At 37.0% G+C, this 12,437-nt stretch overlaps 2 protein-coding genes across 10 annotated transcripts in view; both read left to right on the top strand.

The window, feature by feature from the left end:
- The window catches only part of LOC135216015 (DNA mismatch repair protein Msh3-like), an 85,952-nt gene extending 83,123 nt beyond the window's left edge, over positions 1-2,829 (top strand). For 5 of the 6 annotated variants that reach the window (XM_064250947.1, XM_064250949.1, XM_064250950.1 and 2 more), the window contains exons 19-21: positions 764-875; positions 1,091-1,256; positions 2,160-2,829. In XM_064250947.1, the coding sequence (XP_064107017.1) occupies positions 764-875; positions 1,091-1,256; positions 2,160-2,247 (366 nt within the window). In that variant the 3' untranslated portion in view covers positions 2,248-2,829. The remainder of the gene's footprint in view (positions 1-763; positions 876-1,090; positions 1,257-2,159) is intronic. The other variant, XR_010314780.1, reaches the window with a different exon arrangement.
- A 6,678-nt stretch (positions 2,830-9,507) lies between these two features.
- The window catches only part of LOC135216017 (GPI ethanolamine phosphate transferase 3-like), a 133,951-nt gene continuing 131,021 nt past the window's right edge, over positions 9,508-12,437 (top strand). For 2 of the 4 annotated variants that reach the window (XR_010314785.1, XM_064250953.1), the window contains exon 1: positions 9,533-9,691. The gene's annotated coding sequence lies outside the window, so the exon portion shown is untranslated. Of the gene's footprint in view, positions 9,692-12,437 lie in introns of all 4 variants that reach the window. The other 2 variants (XM_064250954.1, XM_064250955.1) reach the window with 2 other exon arrangements.

The raw sequence follows: 12,437 nt of genomic DNA on the forward strand, positions 1-12,437 counted from the left end.
TTTGAGTTTTTTGTTGTACGAAGGAGGTTGCAGGAGGCAGCTCCTTCTTTCGTATACTAATGTTAGTATTTGGTTAGGTGATCGGTTGTGCTTGAGGCTCCTTGCAATTGGTAGTGATAGGCTCTGGCATGTAAGCGGGTTGATCCCCATTGACCAGATCCTGCTTGGATTCTGCCAAGTAAGTGGACTCAGTTCCCATTGGTAGACCCAAAGAGTTCTTCAGCCATAGGTCACGCCCTCGCTGAGACTCTTTAGGCAACGCAGACTAATAGACAGTAACTATCAAGTCTTCTGCCTAAATCAGGTAAGAACCAGAGGTTTATATTATGTATTCCTTTAACATGTGTTGTCCCCACTTTCTAAGTAAGTATGTGTCTCTTCCCTCACCAAGGGTGTCAATCAGCTAAGTATATATCTGGCAGGGAAGTTCATGACACAAAAATGATATTGTTAGTATACAATAAAGTTTTGTACATACTTACCTGGCAGATATATACGATTGATGGCCCCGCCCAGCCTCCCCTCAGGAGACAGGTGGAAGAAAATAACCTGACAAGAAAGGGGGACTGGTTCTTACACCCGCCTCCCAGCGGCGGGTAAGGTAGATCACCTGACCTACCGGTAGCGTGTGCCGCGAGTTTTGAATTTTCTGTCGTGACGTCAGAGACCTAAGCTAAGTATATATCTGCCAGGTAAGTATGTACAAAACTTTATTGTATACTAACAATATCATATTTAATTTTTTTTACTTTATTATTTTCAGGTTAAATGTCTGACAATCTTTGTCACTCACTACCTACCTCTAACGGAGTTTGAAGTCCTCTATCCAGAGTGTGTGGGCAACTTCCACATGGCTTTCTTAGTGAATGAAGAAGGTTTGTAATGTAATTTTTTATAAGTTTGGGACACTTTTGTCATTAATTATCTTCTTCAAGAAAAAAAGAGCTTCATTGATTTATTCGTATTACTGAGTTATACATTATGGAAAAATATTGAAATAATGCTCCTACTTTTTTGTTTATTTTTCATAGTTACATCATTTGAGTTAGACATATAGTGTCTTATGTTGACCGTTTATTTTGATCAACAGAATTAGATGGAGTAGAGGTTGTGACATTTTTGTATCAACTAACAGCTGGAAGTGCCGGTCAGAGTTATGGTTTGAATGTAGCTCGTCTTGCAAAAATCCCACCTCCTGTTTTGAAAAGAGCTTCTGATAAATCTAAGGAACTCGCAAAAATATGTGGGATGAAAAGGTAAAATAATCTCTGTATATTAAAACAAATCTTTTTGTAATTACTGGTTTTTTTTAAATAATCTTATGATAAATAAATATATTTCTATGAAGAAGTAGAGGTAAAAGATGTAGAGAAAAATAAATTTTTTGTGGAATGTTAGTGAGATAAGAAAACTGAATAGACAGAGTTTTTAAGGATACAATGATTGAAGATGTCGTAGAAGTTAGGGAAATAAATAAAAGAATAATGAAGATTAAAATTATTTTAGGAAAGACAGTAATGCATGTTTCTTTTGGTGCTATAAACCCATCACTTTACGACAGCCTTCAGGTGCTTCACCTTTGTTCATATGCAGAACAAACCTTTGGTCTTAAGAATAGGATAATTTTTCTAGCGCCAGCTGGAAACCGGTTAAAAACAATCAAAGATTGTAAAGCAAGAGGCTGTGTTATCTGGCAATTCCTGTGTATACAAGGTGGATGTTGGTCACCGACCAGGCTTGGAACCCCATGACACACCAGTCTTTCTTCAACTGCCTTGGAGATATATCGTTCGATTTGCTCTCCTCCCCAAGCCGGTTTTTTTATCGAAGCCTGTATTTTGTTTTGTACTATTTCTTCAGCCCAGAAGTTACTTAGACATCACACACTAAAAAAAAAAAATCGCTGTCTACACATCATGGCTCCAGAGTTCCTCTGTAGGCAGAAAATGTTTATAGCAAGTGAATTATACAGCAATTGGTACTATGTGGTCCAATTATTCTCTAGTGTGTTATATACATAAAGGCGCAGTGTAAGTGGTAACCTTTATGAAGACATATAACTAAAAAAGGCAGTGATTTGTATGTATGTATACAATTTTTTTCCATTTTATCCTAATTCCATCGCATTGTCTCATATAGATGTACTTTCCTCCTTTCAGGAAAGGGAAGGAGATATTTAAGAAGTTTTTAAGTACCACAGAATCTCCACGAAGTTTGGTGCAAGAGTTGATTAGTGCTGAAATTTGAGATTATATACTGTTTATAAAAAAAAAGTGTCAAGTTGACAGATAGTGTGAGACCTATACTGTTTATAATAAAAAGTGTCAAGTTGACAGTTAGTGTGAGACCTAAAGACTATAAGAGTATATTTCAGCTAGACTTTCATATTGATTGCAAGACTGCTTAAATTCCCAGACAATTAATGTTTTAATGTTTAGGACTTTAAACCATAAGTACGATTTGTTATTACTCTTCTTCATAAGTATTTAACTCCAATTTGACTGCATGACACTTTTACTTATTTGGCAATGATTGATGTACTTTTTGGTATTATTTTTTAGTGATGTGGATTCCTGTGTCAATTCATATAAGATGCCTTTCATGATCCTTGAGTGGAATTTTTATATCATGTAATTTATAATTTTTCCTGTCGTCTGCCAATTATTTTGATACTTGAACAATTTTCTTGAGTGGCATTTTTATATTATGTAATTTAGAATTTTTCCTGTCATCTGTCAATTATTTTGTTACTCGAACAGTTTTGAACAATACAGAGATAATTTTTAATTACTAATGAAAATTACTGTGAACAGTAAAATGAGACGCTTGCCTTCTGGTTTTACTTTCCTTATACGTAATTATGCAATAAGAAAAACATTTCATATATCTGGTATGTTTGTCATAGGTATTATATTTTGTAGTATATGTTAGATGATGTGTTTATAAGGAGAGTTACAATATGTATGAAGTAGTGTATATTTAAGATTGAGATACCTCCACTGACCGGTGTACTATACCACTGCAGTACACCGATATGCACGTCTTACATCTTTCAATGCGTGCTACGTATACCTTTGTCCTGGTGCATGTTGCAGTACGTTTAACTTTTAGGTAGTGGAATCCGAGATTGAAGCCTTCGTGAAAGCATGTACCAAAGGCTTGTGGTCTGTCAGGATGGTGAAGGGGCTGCCATCTAAGAGGTATTTGAAGTGTCGCATGGCCTGGTAGATTGCCAGCAGTTCTCTGTCAAATGCACTGTAGCGGGTCTCTGGCAGGTTCAATTTGCGGCTGAAGAATGCACTTACTTTAATCAATTAAAAGAATATACCCAATTGTATGTTGCCTTCTCCATTTCTCTTTCAGTCCAAAATTTCAGCTACATAACATTGAATTTGACTAAGTAAACCTGGCAATTGCATTTCTATAACAGTGATTGTATTTATACTACCTTCTCAAGTACCAGGTATTTTAGGTGTTTTTCACTTACGTTAATGCACTAAAGGATATAATCATACAGTTTCTCTCTCATATTGAGAACTGATTGCAGTCAAATACCCCAGGCACAACAAACCTCAAGACATAAAATTGAAAGAAATCAGTGAGGGATAGTGAATATGTACCAGTGGAACATCAGTGGGTAGTAACTACCTAGCTAATTCAGTTGTGTAGATTAGACCTGATGCAGTGAAACAAAGGGAATAATAGGTGAGTAACTAGTACGTATATTATATGAAGAATGTGTTATATTATGAAACGTTAATAAATTCATAGCGAACGTGGCAGTCATATTGAGCCTGAATCTATTGAAGGCGGAAGATCAAGCATGGAAAAATCCTAGCCTTTGCGAAGGAATGATGTACACACCAGATCCTTGAAGACAGTTTAGGTTGGGAGCCAAGTGTTTACAGTATACTCATAGGGTGCTGTACCCTATGAGAATGAATGAACAAGAGTGATGGCTAAAAGGAGGAAGGTAAAGAAGATTGCAAAACATGGCCCTTTGGTAAAATAGACTAGCTGTGACCAACATTCTTAACAAGTACAACCCCATTTCCTTGTATTAATAAATTTTGGGATAAAAGCCAGCAAAACTCAACTTACATCTCCACCTACCTGCATTTAGGATAACAGCAATCCCAATATTCCTCTTGAATACCAGAGAAGTTGAAATGGCCTCATATGCAAAATCTGAATATGGCTGTAGGATGACCCGTCTTGGCCAATGTGTGACATGTTTCTTAGAAATATTTTTTGCCTGCAGAAGTTTAGACTAAAAGAGTTGAGGTAGCTGACAGGCTCTCACCAAGCAAAATAGAATATCTAATGTATAATTGCAATAGTGGAGTCAGGATCCTGGCAACAAGTCTAGTAGAGTGAATAACAGACTGAGTGACCACCAACCCCTGGTGTGTGACATTGGTAGAGAGGGTAATATTTTATGACTGGCTAATTTTTAAAGTATTGTTGGCTGAAGCATGTCACAGTTCTTCAGTGAGGAGACATGCCTTAGTCTCAGAAATGGTTGGTAGACCCTGTGAGGAACATTGGATAGCCAGTCGCTTTATGGCATGCCCTCTACTAAACGCATCTTTTCTGCCATGGAAGGAAGCATAGAGATGTTTCCCTCCCTTCAACTTTCTGTCAAGACAAATGACAAGGATCAATGTTAAATTTATAACTGCTTTATAGTATTTTGTTTTTAATCTGCTGACCATAATTTATCTGTGAAACAATAAAGCTGCTCAAATGCAGAGAGGTGATTGTCTTTCCCAAGCCTGGATGGTGGATGTTGGAATCAGGAAAGTCATCCATCCATAAAACCAGCCAAAAAAACTAATGAAATAATCGCAATAAAAAACTTGGAAAAAGCAAATTAAAAACAGTGACCCTGTCCAAGAATTAAACCAAGAAGAAGAGAGGTGATTATGGTAGGTTTTTTTTTTTTCGCCCTTCTTCCATTTAGTAACAAAGTAAAATGTGTATACTATTGAAATATGATTGTGATAAAAATTCAAACTCCCAAACCCTTGAAGAAGAGTTAATAGATTTGTATTAAAGTGAACTGGTTAAAACTGTCTATGAAGTCTTTTAGGCATTGTTGGAAACTTCCCATGTGTCTAGGACTGACATACATAATTTGGTTTCTACCCAATTTCTGGGTAAGCATAGCATATTCTCACTTGGAAACTTTTTTGTTGTTCAGTCTTGGGAATTGGTAGCGAGTACTTGTCATGATTTCTTAATAGAATAATTGATATAGTTGACCTTTTGTAAACTGAGAAGGATATCTACCTTGAACCCAGATGTTGAAGTTGAAATTTGGAACAGTGGTATGTAGTCTTCTTACATTAGTTATTTAACTTTTATTTTTCTCCTCCTTTAAACACCACTACAGAAAACATTGGTGAGTACTGGTTTCAGTTTTATGTAAATCAACAGAAGGTAAAAATTTTAGGTTACAGAGTTAAAATGTTGACATTTAAACAAATCCTACTAAAACTAACTATTATGTGGATATTGAGTCAAAACCCTTTTATATCTGTAAATCAACAGCAGATCATACTCATCTTGAAGATGCTCAAGATCATCATCCCAGTCTCATAGGGAAAGTTGAAGAATGCCATGTTTACATCCAGTATGCCCGATGTGAAATCTTAACATCTGCTGGATAGTCTCGAGGGAGAAGCAAGTGAAGTAATCCTTGGCCTTCATCTTGCTAAAGAGCACTGTGTTTATAATGATGGATGATATGGATTATCACTGTAGGGTTACCTTAAGAAAATAATTGTTGACTGGCACATCTACAAGTTGAATGGCTTATGCCTTGTTACATGAGGGGCTGAAAGACCCTTTATGCCGGTGCTGGAAGACTGAATTTGCATCTGATGTGTGTCGCAAGAGACCTAGGCAATTCTCTACCATGATGCAAACACCTACAGGCCCACTGTAGACCTGATTAGAAGTGGATTGACTCTTAGCTACCACAGGAACCACATTTAATCGATGGTCCCACTTCTAACTCACCAAGGAACTGCCAAAATCACATATTCCATTCCAACAATTATTCTAATGATTTCCATCTTCCTGGAGCTCCATACATGACTGCAAAACACCCCAAATGATCAGTACACCCTTTTATCCTTCAGTTGAGGAGAGCATAGCAACCAGATGTGTATTAGACCAAGTATATGAGGAAAGGACACAATACAATTAATTTACTTTTGTTTTTAAAGCCTTAAGACAAGCCACCATTCATCAGATTGCACAAGACAATTCCCATGCCACAATTTGTGGCACAAGACCAAAACATTTTTGTGCTTATAAGTATTACTGAGGGCCACCCATATAAATGCCATTACATTAAGTTCCATTACATACTTGCTACAATGCAGCCAGTGCAACCCACAAGAGCTGGAACTATAATATATGCAATGCATTCTCCTAAAATAAAGGGAAGCTGTTTGGACTATCCCTGAATCAAACTTACCCAGTAAGTTGCAAAGAGGTGAGCTTAGTCTCTCTTTGTCAGACCTCCTACATTTAACAATTAGAAATAATGCATATAGAACATTTAAGTATGTATTTCAGCCTACTTCTGAAGTTTAACAGTAGTAAAAATCCAGGACCTTGAAGAAGAGTAGTTTCATAGAGAAATGAGTTTAGTTAGATCTAAGAATTTTAGATGCAGGTTGGGTAAGCTACAGAGGTCCATGTTCATTAATGTTAAGCCCCGTCCACACGATGGGCAAATGCCCGGCAGGCAGACACTGTTCCCAATTGTCTGTGGTATGAGGTGAAGTGACGAAGCTATACTGGTAAAATAAAATGTCAGGTTAAAGCAGATCATCTTAATCTTCAGGTCAGAGTGTTATGTACACAACACTTTCCCCTTCCATTTTGTTCTTAGCTTTTCCAAAACTGATGGAGAATCTTGGTTGGGATTGACGAAATATAGTAAATGTAGTCATTAATTAGGATGTTGTATGGAAAATGCGTATAGTAATGTCTGTTAATGTACATCATCCAATGAACATAGTAATGTCTGTTAATGTACATCATCCAATGAACAAGCAGAGAAGCTATATACTTGTAACTTGACAAAAATGGAAAATAATGAAATCCGGATAATTCTGTTACTTAATGATAAACACACTTATATGCCTATGTGTATGTTTTGCACACATGTATGTATGCATATGTGTGTTTTTCTGTCTACGTATGTATGTGTGCTATTTGTTCACATGTATAAGGTCAGGGGACTTACTGTAACCCTTCTTATGGAGAAATGATTGACATGGATTAACCAAACCTTTAGCCTTGACACGGATTCCAGAAGCCATCAATGTGTTGTTTACATTTTTCGATGTTACGTAATGTAGAAATATTGAGTGACAGATAACAAACGATTTTGACACGTTCAGGGATGCAAGTGTGCTGGTAACTCTGCTTTTGTTATCTTTTAGTATATTTTCCACTGGAATATATGATAGAACTAGGATTTTAAGCTAACTGAAGGGAAGGTTATAATTATATATTATCTCTCTCTCTCTCTCTCTCTCTCTCTCTCTCTCTCTCTCTCTCTCTCTCTCTCTCTCTCTCTCTCTCTCTCTCTCTCTCTCTCTCTCTCTCCTTCCTTTAGGTAGAAGCTTGTACATGAAGTGTAAGAAGTAAAACCAGATTACAAACAGTTGCTAATGGTTGCGTGAACTCTTGATTATATTCCTGTTCATTTTTTTCATGAAGCAAATGTTAATTGGGCTGTTTGATCTGGTAACATTGTTTCAAAGCGAGAGAATTCCGGGCAAATCAGAGTGCCTGCCAGGAATGTTGGAAATCATCATTATCCCATATTTATTTTCGATTAATGTAAAGGTAAGTCACCCTTTTACTGGACTGTGATAAGTTTAAGCTCATTGGTGGAACTTGATATCTATACTCTGTTTTTTTTTTTTTTCATTTGTCCATCCGCCTGTGGTGTTTCCGTATGGTAACACTGCGTCCCGGGCTTTAGATAGTTACATTCAACAATAATGATATCCTATTTCGAATATTAACGGTATGATTAGCATACAGAAAATTATTAAAACACTTTTCAGTTGCAAATGTACACCCAGATATCCTTTTATTTACCTAAAACTTACACATACCGTAACTAACTAAAGCCCGGGACGCAGTGTTACCATACAAAAACACCGCAGGCGGATAGACAGATGGAAAAAAGTTTTTTTTTTTTTTATAGGTGGAGCCTGATGGATACTTTAAATCATTTTTTATTTTCAGTTTGAATAAACTGCTATTTATGCTAATAATTAAGGGAATTTAAGGCGGTTATGATGACATTGATGGATCTGTACAAAATTATTTAGTAAATTTTTGAAGAGTTGGCAGATTTTATTCAAGAATTAAAGCTGCATACTGTACACTATAACAAACGAGCCTTGTAATCCAGCTTGTCTCGTAGGGCTTTTTGCAGATTGCAGAACAAAGACCATCTACCACAGATTGAGATGATAACAATTGCACAACAATTGCTGGTGGTGCAATGTTATTTCTTTGTTGTTGCATATGCACTTGGGCTACAACGAAATACCGCCTGAAGTGAAGATCATACAAGAAGAAAACGCATTAAAAAAAAAACAAGACTTCTATTCCGCAGGAGCTATACTGATGAGAAAACATCGAAAGACAATTATTAAAATACTACGAAGCAACTTATTTAGAAAACGCACAAGGCCCCGCGAGAGAGGGAGTCATCCATGTAGAGGGCTTTATATACAACCAAACAAATGAATGTTGTTAGTCATAATCAATTTATTAACCTCAGGACATACAACACTACCCATTTTCTGTAACTTGTATGCTTTTAGGTGAAATTTGTTCTATATGTTGTTTATGATTTCTGTCGAACTTTCGCTCGTTCTTGCTTTTCGGAACTTTTGCTTTTGTCATCCGGTAATACACATGCCTGTCACGTCTGTACAGTAAGACATCTATAATATAATTCATCGCTTAGTAGTTATCTTTAATTGCCCATGACATATTTTGAGAAATTCTGGTAATTTTGTGTTGACGAAAAGAATTTAACTTGTGTATGCTTTTATATTTTAAATTGAGTAATCAGTTGGCAAATTTCCTGTGTATATTTTTTTTTTCTTTTGCTAAAGTTTCTGTTTGCATGACATACCAAGGCAGGCGCTGCCAGTTCTAAATAACAAAGCGTCCACTTCCATTTCCACTATTGTTATTAGTCTTTCAAGTATTGTTATGTTTAATATGTTAACATTACATTCCCACGAGAGTCAGTTATTAAAGAACAACACTAAAACTAAAAGTCTTAACAGTCTTCATTAATGACGATGAATGAGTTAGTCAAAATATAAAACAACTTTGACATCCTTCCCAAGCAAAGTTAGATGCCCTCAAATTTTACAGTTATTGACTTGAAATGGTAAGAATAAACATGTGAACATAACTTTAATGCTATTATAGTTTACTTGAGGAATATTACACAAAGCCGGCGCAAAGTTATCTAAAGGAAACGGGACTCGCGGTATCCCTCGGGGACGTTTCCTAATCTCTCTCGGAGCCGCAGAACGTCAACAAAGTGTGTCGTCGGCTCAGCTGTGGCCGTGCAACTTGACAAATTAGCATGGGATGTAGGGACGTACGTATTTCTAGGCTTGTTTTAACGGTAAGCGTTTGTAATTTTTCGTAGTAAATTCATTAGTTTTTCCAGTATTGCAGCTGACTTGAGTAATTCCCGCTGGACTTGTTTATTGAGAGGGCTACAGTGCTTTCAGGCTTGGTGGGGCAAGTTTTTCTTGGTGTAGGCTAGCTACTAGCCAGGTACGGTACTACCTTTATCTTATGTAGGTCATTTAACATGTTCGAAATATAAACTCCAAAATGTAAACTGTTTTATGCAACGGTATCGCAAACATTCCGTTAGGTGTCGTGAGGACTAGGCTAGCTATTTTGACAAGTGGCGCTAAGGTCCAGACCACTGGTCGGTTAAAATTTGCACCTACAGTAGGCCTACTACTATAGCTAGCTATGGTTCTTATAATTTTTAAGCTGATAGCTAGGCTAGGTAGGTACAGCCGAAGGTTAGTTTGCAAAACGACGGGATCAGGCTCTCACAATACCCCCAAATGGAAGCTTACCTCGGAGCTTTTGAAGAATAGCGGTCTCATACGAACCTGGGACCTTTATTCTTCAAAAGGATAAAACTGGGGTCCGTATTGTTAAAAAGGTATTTAGTGGAGAACAACCGCCAAAGAAAACAAGTAGTAACAACATGATTGGTTGTCAGTGGTGAACAAACCTAAAGATAAGCAAACAACTGCTTGTTTGATTGTCAGTACCAATGTTATATTCATAGGAGAGCAACTACTAGGGTAGAATATCACGACAGGCCAACCCTCATCACGGTGGACGGGTCTTATTCACTCGATATTTAATTGGTGAAACATGAATACAATTGCAACTCTAAGCATACCATTTAAAAGACTGAAGTTTCGTCAACATATTGTGATATATGAAAGCCCCATACGAACTAAAATAAGCATGTGAGCTCTTCGTGAAATATGTTTTTATACATTCAACTTACCTGTCAGATATATACATAGCTATTACTCCGTCGTCCGACAGAAATTCGAATTTCGCGGCACACGCGGCAGGTAGGTCAGGTGATCTACCCCCCCGCCGCTGGGTGGCGGGAATAGGAACCATACCCGTTTTCTAATTCATATTTTTTCTGTCGCTTGGAATGTAAACAACGTTTGCAGTTCCTCCTGATGGATTTTCGTGTTTCATCGCCATCGATCGTCTGGGCTAACTTTTACAGGGAAGTAATGGATCTTTGGTTCGGCATACGCTTTTGTTAACTTTTAGAATTTTTTGATAAAATTAACTTCGAAAATTTAGAAGATTAGTGTCGTGTAACTACCGAAGTTTTCGGTAGACACTCATCCACTTTCACGAAAGTGAATTACGTATACTTTCATGAAAGGGAATTACTTATATTTATTCATTAATACAAATAAGTGTTAGAGTTTGATTGAGGAAATGTATATCTTTCTTCCTGGTTGGGGAAGTCAGAAAAGTAACTATCCTTTAGAAGCTTTATTAGCTCTTGTGTTAACGAGCAATTATAGTAGTAACAGTACTAGTAGTTGTTGCATCCTCATCACCTTCTTACTCCGCAGAATCTACAATATCATATTGCAAATTGTAGACTTTGGATATAGTTCAAATGCGAACTCTTAGAACGTAAGAAGTGAATATAGTGTTCCCCCATTACAATGGAGGGTGCGTCTGATCGGCTATGTCTCGCTCTCAGGTCTAGACCTCTTCCAAGCTCACAAGCCCAGAGGAGAAGGAATGTCGAAAACCGTAAGGGAGGTTTCAGAGAATCCCCACCGGTCAGGCGTCCCTCGGCCAGGTTCTGTAGAGCGTCCCAGACTGCCAGGGATAGCCATTGGAAAGGCATCCTAAAACAGTGTTTCTCCCTTTTTATGCCTACGGTTCCTCGATGGATAGAAGAACTTCAAATGAATGAAATTGGCAAAGATCCTCGTATAATGCCTTCTGGTAGAATTATTCAAAATGAGAATGACATTAATCGATCCACCTTTCGGAATCAGGCGACGATTTAGCGCCTTCTAATATTAGAGATCATTCGATAAAATTTGTGATAAAGTCATTGTTCGAACATTTTTTTTTCGCAACTAGACGAGAGCGCTATCCCATGGGGGTATGAAATTGTTATTTCAACATAAAATTCCCCATCGGTGCATTTTTAGATATAAATCTATTATGATGAGAACGATTTAGATTGTTTGTCAATCGAATGAATTATATGGATCTCGTTGAGTGATAAAGCATATATGTATGACTTTTAAGCTTCTAGCTCCTACCATGCTTAGGACAAATCACCTTAGGACTACGGTATGGCAAGGCATAGACACATACCGAAATTTATGCTATAATGGTCAAGTGAAATCCTTACAAAATTTCCTAAATTAATACGGTTTACCTTAATGTAACAGTATTATAGAGGATTCTATTACGCTAGGGTATGAGTTATATGATGCTATCGTGTCTTCGAGAAGTGATCGGAGAAGCATATCTTTATTGGTGGATTGAGAGTAGGATAGAACATTTTTCTTCGTGTTAGAAGAGGTTTCCATGAATTACCAGTACCCTTCTAGGACTTTCCTAGGAAGGAATAGGTTTAAAAGAATTGTTTAGACAACACCTATTTAGTTTCTAAGACTTTGTCGAAGTCTCGTTTAGCTTAATTAAAAAAAAAAAAAAATCTGCTTATATAAAAACTTCCTGAAGTTCGATAATAATTTATAAGATTCCTTTATTTAATGGAGTAACTGGCAACTCTGGAAAGGGAAGGCCAGACTGCTTTCGCTTTGAAGACCAAC

This window comes from Macrobrachium nipponense, chromosome 6 (assembly GCF_015104395.2).
Source record: "Macrobrachium nipponense isolate FS-2020 chromosome 6, ASM1510439v2, whole genome shotgun sequence".
Taxonomy (NCBI): Eukaryota; Metazoa; Arthropoda; class Malacostraca; order Decapoda; family Palaemonidae; genus Macrobrachium; species Macrobrachium nipponense.